Source organism: Populus alba, chromosome 10 (genome assembly GCF_005239225.2).
Source record: "Populus alba chromosome 10, ASM523922v2, whole genome shotgun sequence".
NCBI classification, from domain to species: domain Eukaryota; kingdom Viridiplantae; phylum Streptophyta; class Magnoliopsida; order Malpighiales; family Salicaceae; genus Populus; species Populus alba.
The window spans coordinates 14,264,054-14,290,390 of NC_133293.1; the positions used below are offsets into that span (position 1 = coordinate 14,264,054).

The following is a 26,337-nucleotide window of genomic DNA, read 5'->3' on the forward strand; positions in this document are numbered from 1 at the left end:
ATTGATCATTATGCACAGCTGCTGGACAAACAAAAGCATAGAACCCAAAATGTGGTGTGAGACAGATGCACCTAACATGGGCGCACGAAGACGGATAAAAAAAATAAATTAAACCACACTCCTCAACTAACAAAATAAAACTAAAACAAAACTAAAAAATTACATAAGACATTTTGACTAAGAAATTACATTTTTAATCTTGAATTTAAATCATTTAAACTCTTATTTAAGACTTTTATTTAAAAATTCATGTTGATAAAAAATTGAAAAAGTCACGGCTAATATTAAAGTACTATGCTATTCACTGTGTTTAATTTATAATTTTATATAGGTCTCTGTTCAAGTCGTAAAAGCTACCTTCACTTTCATTGGTGGGTACCCCTTCTGTGCATTTTTATAAAATTCAAAGTTGGCGTCTCCTTTTCTTTGGTGGAACTCCTCGTGTAATTTCCTAATGCTTCAGTAGTAACCATGCCATAATTAATTCGTAGACTTGACCCATGATCGGTCACTTTCGTATTGAATGAGGATGGACCCTGTTTATATAAATATCCAGTTTAATTAATTCGTATGGTTAATTACTGCTTTTTATAAATAAAATTACTGAGATTAAAAAGTTGTTAGTGTTACTTAATGATTTTTTAAAAAAAATCAATAAAATTTAACTTTCCCTGTAGCGCGTGGCCGTTATAATTTGAACTCCTTAATTATTGAGTTTAAAATACATCTATGTAAATATGTTCTGAACAGATCTACTCGCACTGACAATTCATTTATGCCGAATGAATGAGATGGCAATAAGCATAGTTTCATCGAAGCGTGAATGAAAAAACATAAACGTACTGTCTCGGTCCTTCCGTTTCCCAGAATGTCTATCCCGTGTTTTGAAAGATGAACCGCTTGGGACGGGACGCGATCTGCTTGAACCAGAAAGATCACCCTGCCCGCTCCATTCTTATATGCGCATTGCGCACCCTGCCCGCTCTCTCATATCCTTCACCCTCAATTTATCTTCACCTCCAGTAGCAAAACCTCTCCCTTTTCACTCTCTGACTTCAAAAGCAACCGAGAGAGCACGATGACGTGTCTTTCAATTTTGGACGGAGAAGACGGGAACTGTTGGTCCTTATGACAGACACGTGTTCCTTTGCTTCAAGAACCCTGATGCGTGGCTACCTCATGTTGAGGAAGATGATCTACCGAAACTCGTCTCCACCGTTTTGAAAACTCGCAAAGACGACATCACTGTCAAGGTAAGTTCATCTTCTTTTAAAGATTTTTTTTTAAAATTATTTATTAATAATTTTGATTGATAGACGAAGGTGACGATCTGCGAAGGAGGAGAAGGAACCGAGTTTGAGAACGGAGATGTTTTGATATTTCCTGACATGATTAAATCCAAGTCAGTCAATTTTTTTTTCATTTCTCTTGAGAATTTAATTTTTATGGAGATTGAGATCGATATGTTATTACAGCTTTTTTCAAGTTTATTATTGTAGAAGACTTTGCAGTCTGGTTCTTCTAGAGCTGATTTTTTTTTTTTTGAAGTATTCATGCATGATTTGCGTGGAAAAGCAAGAAGAGAAGAAGCTACTTGGCCTGGGGGAGGTGCTTGCTGTTGTTGCTGGTCTGTCGTGAGGATGGTGGTTCACGGTGGAGCTGCTGGTGATCCACTGCAGCTACTGGAGAAGGTAGAAAAACAACGGTGGATGCTTTTGGCTGGGGAAGAAGAGAGGTGACAATGTGTTGAAATATTATAAGAGAGGTGAGAGCTGAGAGATGCATGATTTGCGTGGAAAAGCAAGAAGAGAAGAAGCTACCTGGCCTGTGGGAGGTGCTTGCTGCTGTTGCTGGTCTGTGGTGAGGATGGTGGTCCACGGTGAAGCTGCTGGTGATCCACTTCAGGCAGAAAAACAACGGTGAGGAAACAATGAAAACGGAAAAGTGAGCATGTATGTATAATGATGCCAATGCCACATTTATTTAATGCACCACTAAGTCTTAGATTGGCGACTTTATTTAAATGAAACCGGAAAGCATTTAAGACATTCATATCATGATGTCGTTTTTTTAAAACTTGTACAGTGATAATATATTTTATGGAAAAGTGAGCAAGATATTCAACCACATGCATGATATATATTTTGGCAGGGAAAACCGTGGGGAAGCTACAGTGTTTTCCCCACGCGTTTTAGAGCTCTTTAATTATTACACTTTCCTTTGAAATATAAGCATTACTGGATACAAAAGTCGTTACACTAAATTCTGGAATTAGAACTCTTTGGTCGTTAGTTGCCTATGAGGAACCCTGTGACGACTCGGGAATGAACCTCTTCGGCTACCTCTGGATTCAATCTAATCAGTAATCCTTCCATACTCAACGACCAAACCAGGTGCTGCAACGAGAGCAAAGACAGACATCAGTAGCAAAGGGAATGTCTCAACCTGAAAGGAAAGGATAAAAAAAAAAAGTGGACGGACAAGGAGATCAGTTTTGCTTCTTGGCCAGAATAGAGTTTCTTCTTGAAGAAATCTCAGCTGCCCAGCTCTTTCCTATCGCAGTTTGAAATTTTCCTACAGATAAAAGGGGTTTATGAACATCATGAACAAAAGTTTTGACACGGTCAAATTATATAATCAGAAAGCTCCGATTGTATGCAGTTTGAGATGAACAAGTAGTAGATTCTACCTGCTGTCGAAAGAAAAAACTCATCCAACACCTTCCCATGTTCTGTGAAAACATGACATCGAATGAGAATTCCTTGGAAGCGGAACATTTAAATTCGTCAGATCACCTACCCATTTCATATTCCAATGCGTGCAAAATCATCTCAACCTGAACATGAGACTTGCAACATTAGATTGCTAACAAAGAAGAGAATATGGGAAGGGATATACAAATATAAATGCAAATCAAGTGCAATCAGAAAATGTGGTTTATGGATTTGCTTCAGGGGATCGTAAAACTTCATTGGTTTAACACATTGAAGTTGATTCCAGTAGAAGCTTTTTATAGCATTAACATTGGGAAGTTTTCCGAGTGAACATCTAGCGAGAGAAAGGGAGTCACCAAACATTTCAACAGCAACCGGTGAACATATTAAACACAAATCGAGGAGGATCACAATGTCAATGGATGGAATAAGTCCCTGGGCAGCAACCAAACTACTTTAACGTTTTTATTTTATTTTTAATAATTCCCTTAATCGTTAACACAGCCATCCGAAAAAGCTTCCTGCAGCTTTTCCAAAAGACTGGTCGTCAATAATTCAAGAGTAGATGAGGATATATGACACGCATGGCAAACACATTTGATTTGAATACTGTCCTGTGTTTCAATGACTTTCACCGCACATTGCAATAGCAAGAAAATCAATTGGTAAGACGCATTTGGAACCATAGACCTGTTTCTTTATAGCATCATTCAGAAATTCAAACTCTGTCAAAGTCTTTGACAAGGTTGGCCTCCAAGGAAGCATTGTTTTCATACTCCGCCCATATTTATGTAGTGAAATCATTTATAAATTGGCCTATTCTGCCCTTCAGTCTACAAAGTTGAATTACATAATACAAGAGTGTAAATACACACATTGACTTTCTTGAAAGTGCACACAAAGAACGAAAAATACAAGTCTTCTCATGATATAAAATGTTTAACCTTTCTCAGTTCAGTTTTCACAGCGAACTAAAACGATCATCAGCAATCAGAGCCATCAATGACATACTGTACATATGGTCAGCAATTGATTCAGGACCCTTTATCCCATGGTCGATCCATCCTTTCTGTTTAGTGATCTGAGAAAGAGAGATTAGACATTTCTAAAATGTAATCTAGACCTTTACCTACATGAGATCAGGCTCACATTGAATAAAAAGGCAAAAAGAAAAAAAAACAAATGAGAACCAAATATTTTGCTCATGATCAAAGCAATGAGAAGTGCAACAAAAAAAACATTAAGAAGCATATGTATACAAGGCATTAATACAGAAGCATGTACGCACCCATGGTATTTGAAAAACAAAGGAAATGAATACTGGCTCCAACCTCTTTCAGATTTGCTTACAGGTGAAACAAGCAGAACTTCAAGGGGCTTTTGTACCATAATAAGCCACTTGAATATATGTTTATCACATGTAGACACTAATTCTAAAACACATTACATTGTCAAGGCTGAGAATTTATGATAGAGATTTCAATTACAGGTACAGGGGTCACTCGATTTCCATCATGCAAGGTTTCACTATAATTCTTAAAGCACAACAACAGTAGTCAGTCTGGTAATCTCTGCAGACCAAGCTAGAGCATAATTTGCATAAACTCATCGGTGAGAACACTTAGTACAGCACATGGACATGGATTTATGGTAAAATGGGATGCTCTTAAATGCCAGTTTTTGAAGTCCTACTTAATGTAACAAACAAAATAATATCCAGTCTTTGCACTGACCTTCATACACAATTCAATCCAGTCCTGACAAGCTAATCAACTAGAAGGCAACTCAATAATTACTCTCCTATACTCCAACAATATCAACAAATTTGCGTAAGCTTATAGTCCTTATAATTTGGAAAGCCAAATCGCTGCTAACTTTTAGGGAATAAAAAAGTGAATAGAACAAGAATTAGATGATCTTGTTCTTGCATTGATTTCTAACCTAAAATCATAATTTCTTAATCGATCACAGACACAAATTATCTGCTCTAAACTGGAAAAAGAAACCCCATTTCATAGTTAACAAGAAAAGGTGAAAGCTTTTCCATTTCCCAATATATATTCTAAGAAAAGAAAAGCAATCCTTTTCCCACTCTCATTCATACCTTCAATCGATGGCACAATGTGGGGAAATCAATAGCCGGTGAAGCTGATGAGTTACCCGTTATAGATTCGGACTCCTCAACGGATCTCATGGATCCTAACCCTTCCAAATTAAGCTTTTCACAGCGAACTAAAACGATTCTTGGGTTCGGAGCTTCGTATAAGAAAATGGGCTGCCTCCGTTTAAAGAAAGCAAGGAAGGAGCGAGTAGGTGAGGTGAACTCAGTGGAGGAGTACAGTGAGTCCGTGTATTAACAACCTTTTTTTTTTTTTGTTCGGTTTCTGTTGTGTTCTGCCTGATCTCAGACACCGGAAAAAGAATGTCCTCTCTTTAACTCGCTGTCACTCCTGTAGACGCCCACTGTAACAGGATATCTTTCATACACTTCCATTTTATTTTATTTTATCTCCCTCTTCTTTCTTTTTAATTTTTATTCTTAAAAAAAAGACAGAAAGAAATTGTTTCATATCGATTTTCTATTGACGAGCGACAAATTACATTGATCAGCTGCGCATATTATAACACTATCTAAATATATATCGATTTTTTTTTACATTTTTTTTTCAACTTTCCCTCTTCTTCTTTTTTCCTTTTTTTTCTCTTTTTTTTTTTCAAAATTGCTTTCCTATTTTTTTTTCCAACTTTGCTTTTTTTTTTTTTTCCCTTTTTTTTCCATTTAATTTTCTTTTAAAATGTTTTCTTTATTGATTTTACTTTTTAAATATTGAACTGGTTAAAAATTCTGTTTTATAATTTTTTTTCTTTAAAATATTGTGGATTGCTACAGTGTTTTTCTAATTAGTTTTTCTATTTTATTTTTTTTATTTTTTCAAAATTATATTTGTTAATTTTTTTATATTGAGCTAATTAAAAATTTCGTTTTGTAATTTTTTTTTCTTTAAAACATTGTTAATTGCTACAGTGTTTCTCCGCATGGTTTTCTTTTGTTTTTGTTTTTTATTTTATCCGAAATTATCTTTTTTATTTTTTTTTAATATTGAGCTGGTTAAAAATTACAATTACAATATGTGAGGAGAGCATTGTAACTTTCCTCGCAAATTACTGTGGATTACTACAATATTTTTTCTCATGTGGTTTTTTTTTGTTTTGTTATGTTTTTTTTCTAAAATTATCTTTGTCAGTTTTATTTTTTAAATATTAAAATGGTTAATAATTGCAATTACAAATAAATACAAGTTTTTCCTCACAAAACACTATATATTGATACAATTTTTTCCTCACATGGTTTTTTTCTAGTTTCTTTTGTGTTTTTTTTGTAATTTTTTTTTAAATTATCTTTGTTGATTTTTTTTTTTTTAATATCGAGTTGGTTAGAATTTAACTTTGTAATAAAGCTTAATCACGTTGGGAAAGCACTGTAGCTTTCCTCACAAAACATTGTTGAAAAATACTATTAAAAGTCATTATAAATAATGTTAAATCATGCGTGGAAGCACTGTAGCTTTTATCACAAAACACCGTGAATTGCTACAGTGTTTCCAACATGATTTTTCACTTTTTTGTGTTTTCTTTTAATTTTTTTTTTCTAAAATTGTCTTTGTCGATTTAATATTTTTTTAATATTGAGCTGATTAAGAATTTAGCTTTATAATTTTTTTCTTTAAAACACTGTGAATTATTGCAGTGTTTTCCCATATATTTTTTTTTTCAAAATTATCTTTGTCCATTTTTAAAAAATATTAAGTTGGTTAGGAATTATAATTACAATAAAGTTAAATCATATTGGGAAAGCGTTATAGTTTTTCTCACAAAACACTAATGATTGCTACAGTACTTATCTAAATGGTTTTTTATTTTATTTTATTGGGGAAAACACTGTAGTTTTCCTCATAAAACATTATCAATTGCTATAATGTTTTTTCTTATAGGTTTTTTTCCTTCCAAAATTATCTTTGTTGTTTTTTTTTTTTAATATTAAGTTGGTAGAAAATTTAGCTTTGTATTTTTTTTTGCTTTTTATTAACAGAAAAGCTAAATCATGTGGCGAAAGCAATGTATCTTTCCTCCAAAAACATTATGGATTGCTACAAATCATTTTGTTCAGTCTCTAAGTTTTGATCGCCAACACAACTTTTTTTCCCGTCATGAAATATTAACCTCATCATATCTTTAGTTTCTATTACTTATCTAGCACTATTTCATAATTATAACACTATTAAATATATTTATTTTATAAGCCCGCAGCAGCGCGTGGGCATTCATCTCGTTAATAACTATATAAAAACAAGGGTATGTCAAGAATGCTTGTATAGTAAGTACATTTAAGTTGTTTTTTTTTTTAGTATTTCAAAATTAAAAAAAAAAAAACAGAAAGAGATATAAAATAAATCCATATTTATTATAATCTTAGAATAAATTTATATATTTTCAAAATAAAAATATGAAAAAACATATATTCTTTATTTTTATCCTTTTTATTTCGAATCACCCATGTCATGTCATAATTGCTACAAAATAAGAAAAATCTTAAAAAACAACCACCAACTACCACTTTGGTTTCAAGAACTGTGGTGGCTTTTTGGTTCTCGAATATCGTGCAAGTATTTTTGCTTTCCTTTTTTTTATGTTTGTTTGGAGGTGTCCTTTTGGGTTCTTCGAGAGCGAAAAGAGAGGGGCAGGGGTAAGTGGCTAAAGTGCTCATCAACCATTGTGTGTGTACAATGAAGAAGGCAACGACGGACAAAAAGCAGGAGATAGTTAAAGAAAGAGACTGCGAAGACTGGTGTTTTGTTCTGTATCTACATTGTAGTGTCGCGTAACTGTGGAATTAATTATTATCGATTTAAAAATTGGCAATTATGTGGACTGAGCATCATTTTTCTTCTTGAAGAGAAAATTTATGATTAAGTTTAATTTTTATGCAAAAGAATTATAAAAGAGTTTATAGAAAAATATGGTTTGTCGGGATTCTCAATCTGGCAAATATACAAATACAATGTGGAGACACGCCAATCCAGTGAACCAATCCCGCTCATTCATCTACTTGTCTTTTGAGTTATTATTAATTTTTTAAAAATAAAAAAATATTATTTTATTATATTTTAAAAAAAAACACTTTAAAAAATAACTATCATCATATTCACAAACAAATAAAATTAAATTCCTTGATGAGCTAGACATTTCTTCAATAATTTTTGAAGATCTCCACAGGCTCTTTAATTTTTTATATAAATTATTATTTTAAATAATTTATAACTTAAAATATTATAAAAATAAAATTATTCTTTTAATTTTTTTTCTTTATAAAAATGTAAAACTTCTATACTATAACTATCACATGAATTTTTTAAACTCGTGATTCATATGTTTTTTATTTTTATTATTTTCACATACATGTTTTCAAAATTAAAATTTCTAAAATCCAATAACAATTTTTTTATGAAAAAATACTTTGTTAAAATATCTAAAAAATCCTTGTATATATAATTTTTTTTATAAATAAAAAACAGCTAATTTCCCATGCAGCAGGTACAGGATATAAATTTACAAAAGAATATTTTTGCAGATAACGACAACTAGACACCTTTATCTACCTAACGAGATATAAACTATAAAAGAATAGATTAGATTAGATCGGTAGAAAAGCAAGAATCTCATCAGTGATTCATCCTTTTCACCATAACAGTTGGACCCGTCTAATCATCCTTAAAATATACAAATTATAACGGAAAATTGAGAGCTAACTGCTCGGATGCCCGCGCTATAGAGTGGGTTTATTTTTATTTTCATAGACAATATTGTAAAAATTCATAATATAGAAAATAATAATTTTTTAATATTAATAATAATTAATTTTTCCCTAATTTATTAATTATTTTGTTAACAATATGAATTATAATAAAAATAAAAATATTTATAACACAAATAATACTATTTTTAATATTCATACTATTAATTATAATAAAAAAATAATAATAATATTACAGATAACTATTTTTTATATAAATATTTAGAATTATAATAAAAATAATAATATTTATCGCATAAATAATTATATTAACAATTTCAATGATGATTATATTACAAATAATAATAATTTTTTATATCAATACTTTGAATTATAAAATAAATAATAATATTTATAGCACATATTATTATAATATTAAAAAAACCTAAGAATATTTATAACATAAATTATTTGAGTTTTGACGGAACTTAAGCGAATTGGATTATAAGGCAGGATCTATTAGATTTGGGTCCTGTACAGGTTTTATTACCGCTAGGTTCAACACAAGACTTGGTCGCGTCAAGCTTTAACGTTGGATTGGACATGAACGCGTTGAAACCCAACATGAAGGTGGCCACAGTTGAGTCCAAACCCAATATGGAATTTTTCTTCTAACAGACCCAACAGCGAAACCCCATCATGACAAAAGACTTTGCCTTTCCATTGGCATGAAGCTCCTACAGAACTAGAAAGAGATCTCCTTTTCTTCAACAGACAGTAGCGGCACTATGCCCAGAAGCACAAAATATATAGCAGAAGACATCATGTATAGTACAGTGCTTGAAACTTCTCACTGACGATAGTTCTGGAGAATACAGAGAGATCACAGAAGAACTAGACATGTAGAAACCTCACCATGAACAGTGAAAGAAGATTTGTGGCTTGTGATTATTAGCAGGAAATCACAAAAGAAAACAATCATGGCCAACTTGACAGAAGCAATAAATCTTGAAACGTAGTAAGGAAAAATGAAGCAGTGCAGACAGCAAATGAATTGAACCCAAAGGCCAAACCCATGCAGAAACATCAACACTAGAGTAGAGGGCAACGCAGAAACATCAAAACCAGCAGTATGTCAGCTATAGATTGACCATGTTTGAAGTTTCTCATCACCCAAAAGATGATTTGGAGCATAATGCAATAGCAATAGCAGTTTAGATTGCAGAAAGGTCCTAACAGAACAGTGTAGTTGCAGAAAAAAATGCTTTTTTTTTTTGTCAGCCTAATTGGAAGTGCAAAGAACATGCAAACCAAAAGCAGATAAAAACAGCCATATGATCTACCAGAGCTAAACTGGGGAACCAGTGCAGCAAAATGATATGGAGAATCTGAGAGTATCAGCGTTAGTCATAGGCAACACACTGTCATGAATATTAAGCTTCTTGTCCCCTTTGCCCATAAATATTTAGATCACAGAGCAATAATGATCGTCCAATCCATATATGGTTATTCTCAGGAGGCTTCAAGCTAAGCCTGTCTTCAGATTTTGCAGGAAGCATGCGCGTGTTTTTCTCGGAACACTTTCTCAATTTTTTAATCATAATTTTTTGTTCTAGATCTTTTATATAATTGACTTTTTTCCAGTGTTATTTTTTTTTGGGTAATTTATTATTTATATATTTTTAAAATTTACGAGCTTGTAATTTTCTTTGGGTAAAAAATTTGGGTTATCAAATAATTGACTTGAATTACTCGATTGGATAAAAATCAAAGGTTAGTTAATTGTGTGCTTGTTGAGGAGTTGCGTTATCGCCTGACATCGAGTCTTGTATATGCACGATACATGGAAAATTCTCCAGGAGCTTCACCTGTAGTTTTTAATATTCACGCATTGTGAAGGTTCAACCTTCTGCGGGTCAGAAGTAATTATTATTTTATTTGAATAGACCTTTTTGGATATGCCTGGATGCTTTCGCATCACCAAGATTAGTGTAAATTTGAATTTTCAATAATACTTGTTTTACATGCCAGAGAATGCTAAAATATCATTTCTCTTATAAAAATGTTATTGCTTAAAAATATTAAAACTTCAGAAACATTATTCATTGCATTATTTTTTGCACTAGTTTTTTTTTTAATTTATATTTTTTTGTTCACACTTTACGAGATTATCCTAATTTCATAACAAGTAAAATAAATTTGACGAAAATCGAATAATATTTTTATTTTTTTAATTGAATTTTTTAAATTAATTTAGAATTACTGGGGTTATTTTTAGATCTTCTCCAAATCAACCAGATCATTTTAGATTAAAAAAATAACCAAGACTTTATTGCTCTTCTTTCATTCACGCAACCAAGACGCGCGCTACTAGAGGAGGTTTTTCTGAGTAATTAGTTATGAATTTATTGTATTTGGATAGTGTAAAAAATCTAACAAATATATATATATATATATATCAAATAGAAAATTCAAACCCAGTAAAAGACATGGTAGGTAAAACAGCATGTTCAACGAGAAACTAATTACTTTTAAGTCAGTCATCAAATTTTACTAGAAAATTCAACAAGCTTGACTCTCTGATCAGTTGATGTAAGAAGTAACACAACTCTTTTAATTATTAGGTTCAAGATATTAATATGTTGTCGTTGTTCCCAGGAGCACAGCCAGTTGAGGCGGGATCCTATATAAATATTTTTTAATTTGAACTGTGATGCTCTAAGAACAAATTAAAACATAAGAGGTTTTTAACTAAAATAAAGAACTTAGTTCAATTAGCAGCTATAAAAAATATTTAACATACTGATTACAAATAACTACACTCAGCAGATAAAAATGTAAAATAACAGCTACGAGGAAAACGAGCTGCACATACTTGTACTAAAGCCTGCAAAGTCAAATTTCAATATGCTGCAAAAGTTTACCAGAGAAGCTGAGAAATCTCCGAGTAATTATTATAGGCGAACTACGTGGCTCCGCCACTGCCGTCAGGAGCTGAACCTGTCAACTTCCACTGACTTGCTATACGAATCTGAAGGGAACTATGCGTAGTGGGTATGTCCATGTTCGTTTGTCTGCAAGGTTCGCCGATAAGGTTTTTGATGCAGAGATTGAATGCGAGCTTGTCGGGATGATTTGCCGACCCATCGCCGATCAATGGACCCGCCCACGAGGAAAACAAGGTCTTCCATTCGGTATATCATTTCTTGTGGACTAAATGTGTGGTTGTTCTACCACCAAAAATGGCTTGGTGGGTGCCCATCTCCAAAGGTACATCACACGGGTCCGCCTCTTTTTATTATATCAAGCACTCCGGTGGGAGTTAATAATTTTTTTTAATTATTAAAAAAATATTGAAAGTATTAGAGAATGCTTTAAACTTTCTAAGTCGACACTTATACAAGATCCAAGTGATATAAGTCTGACAACAATATCACATCCAAGAACTTATTAGAAATAAAAAAGTATTTAAACTATTATTGAAATATCATAAACAAATATTTTAATTTTTTTTTTATTTTTTATAGGTTTTTGAGTCTGGTGGTCATGCTAGACCCCTTGCCTTGGAGTCTGACATCCATATTAAACCCAACAAACTTGGATCCAATGGCCGTGCTAAACCCAAGCAAACAACAAACAAACAAATGATAAATGTGCATTTTCGTTCTCATGAGAGAAAAAAAAATCACAAATAATCGATTACTAATAACAATTCAACTATGATATGTTTACATGCGCTACAACATGTAAAAGAGGGCACGCACATCTATTTGGACGGCAAATGATCAAATTTGGCCATTGAAAGGCGTATCAAGCGCCTCTTTCATGGTGTGGAGTGAATGCCACTGACTCAATGAGACATGTGAAATATATGCCAACAGCCTTTTGAATTAACAATAATAAAAATAACATGACAATACTAAAACGCCTCTCATGATTTTCTTAAACATTATATCTAAGTAAATTTCACTATCACAATCCACAATAATCTATGGCAAGAGCTACGTATAGTGAAAACCCCACGCAATTTAGTTTTCTTTATAACTATATATATATATATTATTTCCCCTAGATATGGTGCTCATTTTTTTTTAATCATAGATATATAATACCTTGCATGTGGTAATTAATAAATGATTAGGCAGTTAGCAATAATGTTGCATGCCCAAATCTGCCGGTATCTCAGAAATCTATTTAGATAAGAATCCTCTCTAGTATGAGTTGTGATATGTTTGCTTAATGCAATAAGCAATTAGGTTTAGATTTTATAAAAAGAAAACTCAAAAATAAAACTAAATCTAAGCGCCTATTATCTGATGCGACATGCATCTACTCAAGTTGAATCATACAAACATGTTGATTTATCTTGCTTGTTGCTGCATGATTTTCACCTTTTCTGCATTAAAATCGATGTTGACGAATGCTTTTCACTTCTACTCTCCTTTATTGTCTATGATTTTTCAATCTTTCAAGTCATATGAACTTTCGTGTGATTGTTGATTTATCTTGCCTGACACGGGTTGCGCTTGTTCAACAAGATGAGCTTGAAGCTCAGGGATATGATTTGCTAATGTTAGATCAGCCACACGTCAAAGAAGAAATAAGAATGCAATAATGGCTTCCACAGAACCACGGTGGAGGCCTAAGGGAAAACCTCCCACCGTTTTTGGGATGGGGTTGGAGCTTTGCGATCTATTCATTCATCGGATTGGCTTAGTTAGCTTCCAATGACACCAGAAAGTCAATAAACGCTCTCGTAGCTACACTTAAATTTCTTCAATGGACCTGGACTTTCTAACGTGTAGGCGTGCAGGGCAACTTGTGCTGTTTGATTCTCTATATGTTTTTGTACAAGTCTATTTTCCTATTTAGTTTTGTTTTTTAAGAAGACTTTTGTTGCTCGTCGACTATGACCATGTTTGACAACGTTTTTTAAATATTTTTTTTGTTTAGCAATGAACCTTCCACCAACAAGGTTTGTTCACACAATTTCCCTTCTTCCTGTTATTTTAAAACCTTTTCTAACAGATTGATTTATAATCTGGATGGCAAAATCAGCTTAAACAAAAATAAAAAAGAATTAATCTAGTTAAAAATTTAGATTAATCTCTAACTCGCCGTCCAATACTAGAAAACATAGTCAAAATTAATTAAGTGATTATTTTTTAAAAATAATATTATTTTTTAATTTTTTATAAAATTAAAAAACAAAATTGACTATGTTCATCCCACGTAACCGGTGACTCAGTACTTTCCCTGAATCAACCCCTGCTCAGATTTAAAACTTGTGCTTATACCCCTTGCTCCGGGCAGAAGATCCGCCTTTAAGAGACAGGGAAGGGAGAAGCCTCCTTTGATAAGTCCGTGCGGTTTTTTAAAGTATTCGGCCTAGTCCACGCGACTCACATGAATTTCTCTTTGTTTTTTCAGCTCTCCATTCATTTATTATTTATTCTTTCTATTCGAGGGTCGGTATTTCTTCCAGAAAATATTTATCAGTCAATGGCTTTTAAATGACATTATTTACACCATAACTTCTCGTTTGAACCGTAATATACATGGATTAACAATTTTATAATTATTATAGCAATTATATGGACAAACTGGCTTGAGAACCTCACTTGAATTATATATATATATATATATATATGATGGATGCTGGATTAACAAGTGTTTTATTAGCGGGATCACAAGAGTGATATTATGTAAACAATCTTTTTTGTATAAGATCTTCATATAAACGTATGCAATTTTTATTTTGTGAGAGATATCAATACTCTATTATTTATAAAATTCATATTTTATCACTTATTAATTAACACAGAGTATATATAAATTTTGGAATGAAAAATTCTTGTTCCTGTCCCATCTAGCACGCAGAACACGCCGTTCCCTGACCTGTGATTAAGGATGCAAGATAAATGTGTGTTTGTATTTAAGGTAAAGGTTGAGGTTTGGATGTGGGATCCATTAAAAAAATTATAAAAAACAAAAAAAAATAAAAAAAGTTAGGTTTTTATGGTTGAATTTTGTATATAAATAGATTGTACTAAATCATAACCTCGACCACAAAAACTAAAACCAACACATTTATTATAATGGGGGACCACGGCTAGTTTCTCCTGCTCATTTACGAGGCTCCAATAGTTTATTTCGCCGAGAAAAAGAAAAAAAAAAAGGTCGGTCATCGAATTGATGAGAGACAAGTGATTAAGTTGTACCTGTGATGCACATTAATTTCATGAAAGTGAGTCTCTTACGAAAATTCAGGCTCACGAATAAAAAACTTTCAGAATACAAAAACAACACAATCTCTCCCTTCCTCTGTGATTATTTATTTTTGGCGTCTTCCAGGACGTAGAGCAACTGTGCAACACAAAATCTGATTATCTCTGCGATTCCCACTCCTTTAAAAGACATCAATTTAAATTCCTAAACACTAAAAAAACTAAAATAAAAGTATGTGACAACAACACTTGAAGCATTGTTTTATTTGATAATAAGATATTTTTGAGCCTGTGTGTGAATTGAAACTATATTTTTGAGAGACGACACGCGTGAAACAGGAAGAAACGCAAGCCATTTATTACTCCCAGGAAACAACCTGACTGGCATGTGTGAAACACGTTCAAACAGGAGCCCACCTTGAAAAGCTAGCAATTGCCAATAGGAGTTCATAATAACTTATACCTCGTACTTTAATGGAGTTACTTGATTACTCCGCAATTCATGGATTAAAAAACTATTATGTAGCTAGTCTCCATTTTTAAACTCGTTAATAACTAAAAAAACTAGTGTTATAGAAAGACAAATATTGGTCAAAAAGAATATTAAAAAATCATTAACATAGTCAAAATGGTACTTAATCAAGACTAACTAGATTGGTGTTTGAAGTACACCGTTTGGTTAATTTTTTACTAATATAAAAAAAAATTGATGCTAAAGCGGTGTTAGTGTTTTTTAAGAAGAAAAAAAAAATACGTACAAGTCATTTACTAAATTAATTGATAAATTTAAACAAACTCAGTTAATTTAATAGAACAATAAAAAAAAACATCAACAATAAATAAAGCAGACAAGCAATAATAATTAACTATAAAAAATAAGTTGATAGTGTCATATTTGTAAGGCTCTAACATCGTTGTGAAAAGCTACACAACAACATCGAAACACCAAGTAAAATATCAATACGCGAGCATCTCATGCTTGTATTTTTTTTTTCAATTAATATAATTTAATTCAAATACACAATTTTTTTTTTTAAAAAAAAGATAAATTTAACAAATAATAGTAATTAAAATACCTTGAGATCACTCTGCTGATTTTCATAATTAGTGAAAACTCTTTAGAAAGTAAAAAAAATAATAATAATGGAGCTCATTCTCCAATTAAGTAAGATTTAAAGGATGAAGTTGAAAAAAACATGAGCTAAAAAAAAATCAAAAAGAACAAGGATCAAATTTGATATAAAAAAAATAGAGGATGGGATTATATATATAAAAAATCAAACAAAACAAATAACAATAAAAAAATCTGAGACCAAGTCTAATAAATAAAACAATTGTAGGAGGGTGGAATTAAAAAAATCTAATTTTATAAACAACTTCAAATAAAATAAATAACAATCAAAGAATAAGAATTAAACGTAAAGGAAAAAGAAATTGAATGGCTGTTATAAAAAGTTAGAGATCAGATGTAACAATTGAAAAGGAAAGAGAAAAGAAAAAAAAGAAAAAGTCGTTGGCATCATACCAAAAATCTATTTTCCACAGTCCATTAATGAAGAAGTCACCAAGCCAGTTCTAACTCTATCTTGGAAGCTACTATTGGGCAACCGAATAACACCCCACTTGCTATCTAAATAGCACTGAAATACCCAAAACACTATATGTTAATCACTTTATAATTTTAAATAATATTTTATGTGTTAGAATTTTAATCTTCTTTCAACCTAATTGATAATAAAAAAATATAAAAAAGTTCATAGAAGCAAGTTAAAAATAAAATGAAATAATTCAACTCATTATATCATACTTGAAAAAATTAAAATGTCAAACAACTCTTAGATTAAACCAGTTCTAAATCAGCTTTCATATAATTTAATTAGAAATTTAAGTTAGACATGAAACCGAGATAAAAAATTTCAAGATTAAATCATTCTATTAAACTTAATAATACTGTAAAAAAAAAATCTTGATAGTCCTAATATTTTTCTTAAGTTTAAAAAGCACAATCCTACGCACGGCAGAATTTAGTAGTACCCAGCGACCGCCTCCCCTAATTTTTTTTTTTTTTTTCTGGTCACCACCTCGGTGGGACTTTATTACTGTTGATTGAACCTTCAAATCTTGAAAATTCCAACAAAACATCCCCTCTGGCTCTCCTCACGTTAAAGGGGGCTTGAAAAGGACGACCTAGCCTCCAGACCTCGACGTCGTCACCGAGTACCCTGAGACTCAACTGCTACAACTTGCCAGCAGAGCCAGTTTGAATTGTGAATGTTAAATTATTAAAAGATCCTCGTTTGTATTAAATACGTAGGTAATTAACTTTCTTATTTTCTATCCGCCGCTAAAATTGATTTAGTATAATATTTAATTTGGAATTGTGATAATAATTATTTTTTAAAATATTTTTTATTTAGAAATATATTTAAATAATATATTTTATTTTTAAAAAAATATTTTTAACATCAACAAAAGTAATATAAAATTATAAAAAAAATATTAATTTAAAACAAAAATAAAATAAAATAGTTCTCAAAGTTTTTTAAAAATATTTTTTAAACTAAAAAATAAACAGCCTTATAGTCCGGGGTGACATAAAAGTTGACTAGTTTTCAGCCGTGCAGAAAAAAATCAACATGCTTTCGTACTCAAGGCCAGGCATTCAACTTTTCCAAAATAATCTTCCATGCACGTTTCTGGAAATTTAAGAGACAGCGTAGAAGAAACTTTGTTTTTCAAAAAAAAAAAAAAACCAACCACCTCATCACTGTTGCTATATGTTATCATTCCACTTTAGGGCTTGTTGGCGCTTCCGCGCATAATTTTCACAGTAAAATTATATATCGTATTAATATTTTAAATATAAAACAAATTTATTAGGGTGTGATTTTGTGAAATGTTGCATGAAATTAAAAAAAAAAATGAAAATGAAAAACACGACAAGAAAGAAGTTTCGTGGTGTGCTAAATGGATGAAAAAGACCTTTGATAAGATTTTAGTTCAGCCAACGTAAAATAGAAGACCTTTCATTATAAATCTCTCTATTCACTCAATATATATTTTTTTTATTTTATTTTATTTACGTGGGTGTTCGGATCAGCTTGCGCGCACCACGACTAATCTCATGGCTCACTGAACATCCTGTAAACCCAGTGAGCATGTAAAACACCGCGGAGATGACAAACATGCACACTGAGGCTTGAACCCAGAATGCAGAGACAAGAAAACCCTTACCACCGCTGGGCTACAAGCCTTGATGTTCTATTCACTCAATATGATAGCACGCGTGGTGGTTAAGTAATGTACATTCAGATAAAAAAGTATTAAGATTATTTTTTAAAATATTTTTTATTTAAAATATATAAAATAATATTTTTTTATTTTTAAAAAAATATTTTTAATATTAGGTTATCAAAATAATATAAAAAAAATATTAATTTAAAATAACAAATAAAATATTTTTAAATTTTATAAAAAATATTTTAAAATGTAAAAAATAAACCACGTGCATGATTGTCCACCATTGAAGTCTATAAAGGTCGCCCATTGCCCCATCTATTCTGACACACAGCCATTTCCTCCTCGTTCATCTCTCCCAGCTCCTTGTCTCTTTTTCTAATTTTTGTTTTTGCAACAAAATTAACCTCTGAGCTCAATCAATCATGTTCATCAAATACTTCAATCTCATTGTTGCCCATCTCAGATGGGCATTTAATTTCTTGTGTTACTATCCGTTCAGCTTCCAAGAACACGAATTGTTTGCTGTGCCTGAAATCGGTGAAGAACTAAACACGGTGATCAATGAAGCTCCTGCGGAATGTGCTGTGTGTCTAAGTGACGTTGAAGAAGGCGAAGAAATCAGAGAGCTGAGATGTGGGCATATCTTTCATAGAGCATGCTTATACAGATTGCTTGACTTCCGGCAATCGACTTGCCCACTTTGCCGAGGAAGTCTTGCTCCCCGGAGAACAATTATCCTTGATCAGCACCGAACAGAAGTATTGACGTTCAAGTTCTGTTCTGTCACATCCACCGATGAACGGGATACATGGTGGCTGCGATGAATCAAGTCTTCAAGATTTTAGTACCTCGCGCAGGAGAAAGTACAACGGAGTAACTACCTTCTTCCCCCTCCTTCAGAATATCATGGCATGTTCGTTAACGAGTTGCCATTGATGCAAACTTCTCAAGCATGAAGTAATCGTTAATTCCTGAGCATGTGACAGACTAATATTTAAGCTGAAGGTTCACTGTTAGAATATAACGTCTTTTTTTTTCTTCCTGTATTGCATCATCAGCTAATTTACCTGAAAGGGTGAAGCCATCTCCCTCTCAGAATCTCTAATAACAGTCCTGCAATGTCATGTATGGTGTCTCTTAGCCATGCTTGTAATAAACTTGATGTTTGTAAGTGTTGTTTTAGTTAATTTTGGTGAATCTTTCAAAATCTCGCTAAGAACCAAGCATAATACAAGAGAGGAATAAAGTCTATTATGTTTTTTACTGGATACAGGGGCTATCTTGGAACATATTAGATATATTTGATTATATTGAGATAACTTTTGTATAATTTAATTTTAAATATAAGGTAAGATAAAAAAAATCAAGTGAAGAAATTTCAAGGTTAACCCACTAGATCAAATTTAATAATATTATCAACCTAATTTTTCTTCTAACATTAAGATTTTTTTGAATTCCAGTCGTAGCATAACATGAACCTGAATTAAAGGTGTTTGACATTGCCATCAAAATATCATTTATCTAAAATTTAAAGGTGTTGATAAGTGTTGTGTTAGTTAATTGTGGTGAATCTTTGAAAATCTCGCTAAGATCCAAGCATAATAGAGGAGAGAGTTGAATGGAAACACGAGGTTGAGATTTCTGTTTCATTACTGGGACGGATAAGTTAGTTTGTCCACTACCATAAACAAAAAATCATTATTTTTCAGTTTTCTATATTACATATTATTTATCTGTTACTTTTATACACACTCACACACACACACACACATATATATTAAGATAATATTTTTTAAATTCACTTTTTACATTGAAAAACATAAAAAATTAATTTTAAATAATAAAAAAATAATTTTTAGTAAATCTTTATCTGGACGGCACTCCAGAGCTAAGAATCTAACTTCTAAAGCAAAGAAAAGTATATCCATTAAAAACAAAGTTGATATTAACTTTACAAAGCAACTGATAGAATGAACCCAAACACCCCCAGCCCAAAAAAAGAGGGCCACGCCCAATAACCAACCCTGGGGTGATCGAACCTGCCATGCTATGAGTAAGAAGAGAAGCAGCTGATAAAGTTTTTTTTGCGAGTGATTGGCTGGAGAATATTTTTCTTTCGAGGAGAAAGAACGGGGAATATGTGTTTCCTCCCTCACATTCATCACCTGATAGATAGCTAGCGGCATAGTTACATAAATATAGTAGAGACACTGTTTAGTAGACAGAAGTCACAGAACAACACCACTCTGTCTACAAATTGTAGCAGAAATTGGCATTTATGCACCAACGAGATAGCAGCATGTGAGCGTAAATGCATTAATCTTCAGTATAAGATCATTTTCAGACAGTATATAATTGACCTTCTGTCGTATATTATCTTCTCTTGCACAATATTTTTAAGCTATGACGAATATTCATTTCAATACCTTATATTTTCAACATTTAAGACTCCCAGGTGCCCATATATCTCCATGATACTCTTTTCGTGATTTTCTCCCTCTTTGATCATGCTTTTGACAAATATTCGAATATTTCTACCCATAGTTTTATAAAGTAAATAACCAAGAATACGAGTCAAAAACTTCAAATGCATGAGCTACAATGTGTAAGTCAACCTGGCAAAGATGATCAAATAGTTGTTTGTCGCTCTGAACGAACTTTGCAAAGAAGTCAGCAAGATAATTTACCAAGTTACCGCTGAGAACAGTTCAAGAAATTAAAGTTGCACGTGACACTTCAATTACTGGAGAGCACAAGGAGATAATATTGAATAATTAAAAAGGATGATGCTAATTATCTCATTGAGTGGATCGGAAACACTCAAAGGTCATCATCGTCCCCGTCCTCTTCATTCTTGAAGATCACAAAATTTTGGTTAGTACTGGGGGAGGCGCAAGTGAGAGAGAAAAATATAAAATAACATGATTTAATTAAAAAAAATGTGTGGAAAATATAACAATAGAACGGTAAAATCTTCATATCAATACACCTCCTTATAAGCTTTTGCCATTGCTTCGAGTTGGCCATGCGTAGTTCTGCCGAATGATGGAGCAGCAGCAGAGCACAGCACACTAGACTCTGCCACCCCTGACTAAATTTCCTCCCAGGCGCTCCCCTGCTGCAACAGTTAACTCAAACCTTGAGAGTTGAGAGTTCTATTCCTTGCAGCCACGGGGACAATGACATTAAAGAAACCTGAAAAGGATGCCCCTAACTCATCATCAGCTATTGCCTGTTCTTGGAATTCGATCACAGTGTCCGCCAACAAAGCCAATATCTGCAACATACAGAGACCAGATAAGGAAAGCGCATAAATGGTTGATTATATACCCTGTCAATTATTAACAATAAAAATAAAATAGTCCGCACTGAGGTTAAAGTTCTATACCTAAGAAAATGAAAATACCCCAAATGCTAATTTGTTTTTTGTTCATTTAACCATGCAATATACCCTTTACAAATTGGTTATAGGATTTTATTTTTTTTCGATTTGAACCAAAAAAAAATTAATATTTTTCTCACATATGGGACAACTATTATGAAAGGGAGGAGAATTAAATTATTCCATGTCTTTTAAGGGTTCATCTGCTAGAAGTTAGTATAGCTAAGGGATGATGTCTGGAAAAATTGCCCTTTTGAAAAGAAAAACATCACTGGGGAGGAGCTTGCTTTCTCAAAGTCTTGTATAGAACATTGCTACAAGTTGATGTGCAAAAACATTGTAAGGAACAGTAAGTTTTTCAAGGAAGCAACACCAATATTGGTTTATAAATGAATAGGAGTGACTGTGATATACGGTGAATGTGAGACAAAGAAAGCAATTGACTCTTGTTCACAAATAATGTTGAAATTCTTGCTATTGGCAAACTTTCTACCTTGCAGAAGTGGCACTATAGCCACTGATAAGGAGCCAATCTAGCTTTTGACCGAGTGGTTATTCCTGCAGCAGACTATTGATAAAAGGAGTAAGTTCTTGAAACAAGCTTGCATGTCTATACATGCGCATTCAAAGCTTAATCGTAAGGATGAACCTTTATATGTCCCTGCACATTAATTTTACTCAATTCAGCATGCCTCGTGGATAACAACAGGACCAGAGCACTGGATGTGACCTTAATTTTTTAGGCCACTTGAATCTCTCCTGCATTCAATTAGAAAGGGGGTTCAAAATCAATTTAGTTCATTTTGGTTATGTCATCGATAGCTCGGAAAACAATGACAGAAACATTACAAATCGATTGCAGTCATAATGCTTTATCAAAAAAAAAAAAAATACAAGGACATGCTTTATAATTAGTTCATCCAGATATAAATATTTTGCACATGAATTTAAATTCAAGATATATGACCCTTAGACATTGTAACCAAGTGAACTAGAATATTCAAAAGAGTACCTCAAAAAAGTAAAACCCACTGACCTCAACAACTAGCACATACTGGAAAAATATATGCAAAAAGTAATGGCTCCCCTGTAGATACTGAAAAGTTTCACAATACTTCCATTTATAATTTTATTCAAGCTTTCAGGTATTGAATTCTTTCCAATCCACTAATGATTTGGAAACTTAATAAATCAAATGCTTCTAAATTTGTATAAACTAAATCAGATCAGTAATGGCGTAACCGTAGATCTTCTCCATTGTTAAATAGTGCAAAGGTTTGAAGTAGGAGGGAAATGGCTTTCATTCAATAGGTTACTTTTACCCTAACCAGAGCTGATTTCAATAAACTTCAATCTGTTGTACAAATTACACAAACTAAAAGTGGGAGACAACCTGATAAATTTACTTGTGAAAAAAACTAGACAGCCAGCAATATAAATCACATCCGTCATTCAAGGAAATTATAAACTGGAAGGAAGAGGAAAATGATGAAATTAGAAACTGCAAGCAATTTTTCTTAATTAACATATGAGATACTTACTGTAAGCATAGAATATAACTTAGCAAAATCCCATACATGAAATGAGGCTCCTACAATTTCGTTTTTCGAATCGCAGTTTAGGCAAAAAGGATCAAGAACTGAAACCCAATTTATATGTTGTCCTATGTCAATATGCAATGATGATTGGCAACTCATGCTCAATAATGCGCGATGAACTCTATTTCGTATTTACAGCAACTTTTGATAATGCGCGACTCCAAAGCCTGGAAAATATTACGAGGAGAAGAGGGAGGGGAGTGACCTGGTTGAAGAGAGGCTTCGGCGAAGGAACGGGTTTCCTGGTTAGGATCAAGAACTGAGTAGCCATTGTTGATCTTGATCCATTACGTTTGCCATTTTATTTTATACCTAATTCAGCTATTGAGAAATCAAAAGCCCAGTTTTCGTTTTCCCGCTCTTACAGGGAGATTTTTGCGGTGAGAGGCAAGAGGATATTTTTGTTTCAGGTTTGTTTTATATGAATATATTGGTCGAGGTTCTTTAGGGTTTAGACTACGAGGGCACACTGGGTTGGGCTTTTAGCCCACAACCAATTTATTTCTTGTTTTCACGCCTTCCTTAATCTTGCTGTTTATGTAAGCTTTCCTGATGCAGATCATGGTGAAATAATTATTTAAATCAACTAAAACTATTTGGTTAGCATAACCAACAGCACAAATTGATGGTATAGGAGCCAATTTGGGCCAAAAGAAAAGGGAGGATAAAAAAGAAAGTGCAGATTGAGATAAGACACATACCCTTTATGCTTCCATTTCCTTTGAATGACATAGTATTGTTTGGAAGACAATGGTTGGTTAAGAACAGGAATGAACAGAACATGGGTGCATTCCGTGAACTCGTGAAGTCCCCGTCCGGAAACAGAACCTCTAGGTCCTTGTTTTGAGGAAACGGCTGGGAGGAGATAATGAAAGAGCTGAAGGATATCTTCGATACATTGAGAGAGGCCTTGTCACATACATGATTGCTTTTCTTTTTTTTGGTTCTTTGTGTTTCCCTTGGTGTTTTAACTAAGCATTAATGAACTTATAAGTACGTATTGATTAATGAACTCATCGATTGTGGCTTGTATAACTTGATCAAGTTACACAATTGGTTCTGTAAGGTAATGATCAACCAGTTGACTTTTGAAGATCAGTTTTCTGTGGTCTGTGCATGCTTTTTTTTATGCAACTAGGCATAATGGTTCCCCATGGACGTGTTTTGGGCCCTTATTTATTTCAAAAACATCAAAATTCAATCAAACAACACGTAACACAAGCATTTCCATCTGACATGCCATATACATATTTGACCTGAAAAAATAAAATCAAGTGGGGGAAATAATTAGTCAGACCCGAGATCAGAACCTATTTGAAATCTAAAGGCATTGCTTTGAAGTTATAACAGATTGGTTTGGTTTGACGAGGAAACTACTCAACAAGTGTGGGGTTTTTTTCCTCAATGAATCTTACTTGACGAGTAATATTAACTGTACAAGTGTTCGGATGAAAAACATTAGAAGTAGAGACAAGTAAATTAAAATAAAATAACTTGAAGGTACATATCGTAACAATCTCCATGTTGATTACGAGTGAGATTAAATGATTTCTACGCCACATGAGCGTTGAAATGGAATGCAAGCATCCACGGGTCAACATCCTCATTCTTGCAAACTTAAGAAAACAAGAGCAGAGAAACAGGCAGTGCAGATTATTTCTCTTTTAAATTGAAAGGAAAACGAGGGTTCACATAAGTGATCGTCAATGTACACACTAAAATGGTGGAGTTGAGGAGTTCTGTTTTTCATGAAGATCGAGATGGTGGTTCGGTGGTCCATAGGAAATACTATTTCTCCTCGCATCTCTCTTTGCCCTTTTCTTCATTGTTATTAAGTTTCAATCAAACCACGAGGGCATGGCAGGTATGTTCTTTTTTTAGTTTGAACAGCCTATTTGACTTATATTTCGCCGCGGGACAAATAAATCTGTCTCTAAATATAAATAATTAAATCATCGAAAAACACAGATAATAAGTCAAGCAGTACTTGTCGAACCCAGAAATTATACACATGTAATACTTTAATTCATGAAATTAAATAAAACAAATGCATCTTTGTGCTTTACATGCCTGGTCCATTTCAAGTGAAAGTGAAAGTGCTCTATGCTTTCACCTGGAGATTGTGTGTATTTGGTAGGAAATTTGATGGAAGATGTTTTTTAAATATTTTTAAAATAAAAATATAGTTAAATATTTTTTTTTTTTTTAAAAATTAATACTAGTTCATCAAAACCATGAAAAACAATTAAAAATATATTAATTTAATATTTTGTAAATAAAAAACAATATTAAAACACGAGTGCATACAAAAAAAGCACACGATGAGGGGACGTTCACCATGCTGTAAAACGCATACTGAGCGGTTAAAAAATCTATGAAAGACATGGGACCTAATCCACAGGGTAATTGAAGAGCCTATTTAGGATTGCAGCAGCAGTTATAATTTAAAGTGGTTTTTTTAGAAATATATTAAAATAATATTTTTTAAAATTATTATATGAGCTGAAAATATATATAAAAAATAATTTTTAATAATTCAACCCAAACGGGCTCTTCACCAATCACTTCAAAGCACCGGAATTTACTACAACAACCAGTTAAGCAGGTTTTGGTCCAATGGACCGGTTTTCGTATAAAATTCTAAGAGTCCAAAACCCCATAAACCGAAACAAAGACCAATTCCACATGTTAAATGGCCTGAAAGCCGCGAACAAAAAGACGCGTAAAAGGCTTTCGATTTAGCTTCACGGGATGAATGAATTTGTGAATTTATGGTCCAACAGGACGACATGCCCCTATTATTGTTTCTTGGCTTCCTTTCTAACTTTTATAAGAAACTCCAGTGAAAATAGTCCTTTCTAACTTTTGATGTTAAAAATAATTTTTAAAAAATAAAAAATATTATTTTTATATTTTTTTAAATAAAAAACATTTTAAAAAACAACAGACTCCCATGTATATATCTCCCTTTCTCGACTGACAGGAGATTCAAATCTCCCTTTGTGATTAGAGTAAAAAAAAAAAAAAAGCTCGAGAATCACAGGGAAAGACCAGAACTAAACCCCTTGTCGTTTTGTGCTGTTGAGTTATATTTATCTGGTTTTGTATCAAGACAAAAATCTTGATGACATTTTAAAGCCCCAGTAGAGTTTTTTTTTTTCTTTTTTGTGTTGTGGTAGATAACGAAATGAAATGCTTTCTTCCTCTTTTTTTATTATTTTTCTTTCAAGTATAAACTATAAAGTCATGCAAACTCATTTCTGTTAGCTACTTTTGTTTCAACTTGATCAATGCAACTACAGAATCCAGGAAGGATCTGACCACCACATACACATAGAAAGATACAAGAGCAAAAATCAAGATTTAGTCTAATTAGTAATTAATA

The 26,337-nt window shown here is 32.6% G+C and overlaps 1 protein-coding gene and 4 long non-coding RNA genes across 6 annotated transcripts; 2 read left to right on the forward strand and 3 right to left on the reverse strand.

Annotated features, from left to right (window-relative positions):
- Positions 1-687: 687 nt before the first annotated feature.
- Positions 688-1,961, reverse strand: LOC140955999 (uncharacterized). The gene is made up of 3 exons (XR_012170897.1): positions 1,821-1,961; positions 1,595-1,719; positions 688-1,383 (listed from the first exon to the last, which is right to left on the reverse strand). It is a non-coding gene; the product is annotated as an uncharacterized lncRNA (long non-coding RNA).
- On the forward strand, positions 1,111-2,127 carry LOC118047319 (uncharacterized). The gene is made up of 3 exons (XR_004687304.2): positions 1,111-1,253; positions 1,317-1,402; positions 1,549-2,127. It is a non-coding gene; the product is annotated as an uncharacterized lncRNA (long non-coding RNA).
- Positions 2,128-2,198: 71 nt separating this feature from the next.
- On the reverse strand, positions 2,199-5,288 carry LOC118047325 (uncharacterized). Of its 2 annotated transcripts, XR_012170896.1 has the most exons (4): positions 4,819-5,278; positions 3,659-3,795; positions 2,690-2,836; positions 2,199-2,574 (listed from the first exon to the last, which is right to left on the reverse strand). It is a non-coding gene; the product is annotated as an uncharacterized lncRNA (long non-coding RNA). The 2 variants fall into 2 exon arrangements; XR_004687306.2 differs by having other exon boundaries at positions 2,690-3,795; positions 4,819-5,288.
- A 13,106-nt stretch (positions 5,289-18,394) lies between these two features.
- On the forward strand, positions 18,395-18,796 carry LOC118047313 (probable E3 ubiquitin-protein ligase XERICO). The gene has a single exon (XM_035056574.2). It carries the CDS (start codon positions 18,395-18,397, stop codon positions 18,794-18,796), a length of 402 nt encoding a protein of 133 aa, XP_034912465.1.
- A 1,151-nt stretch (positions 18,797-19,947) lies between these two features.
- On the reverse strand, positions 19,948-23,326 carry LOC118047306 (uncharacterized). The gene is made up of 4 exons (XR_004687302.2): positions 23,158-23,326; positions 22,004-22,113; positions 21,848-21,922; positions 19,948-21,249 (listed from the first exon to the last, which is right to left on the reverse strand). It is a non-coding gene; the product is annotated as an uncharacterized lncRNA (long non-coding RNA).
- Between the last annotated feature and the right edge of the window lie 3,011 nt (positions 23,327-26,337).

Bases quoted from the DNA above. Each gene is read 5' to 3' on its own strand.
- LOC118047313 (XM_035056574.2), top strand. From the start codon at position 18,395: ATGTTCATCAAATACTTCAATCTCATTGTTGCCCATCTCAGATGGGCA.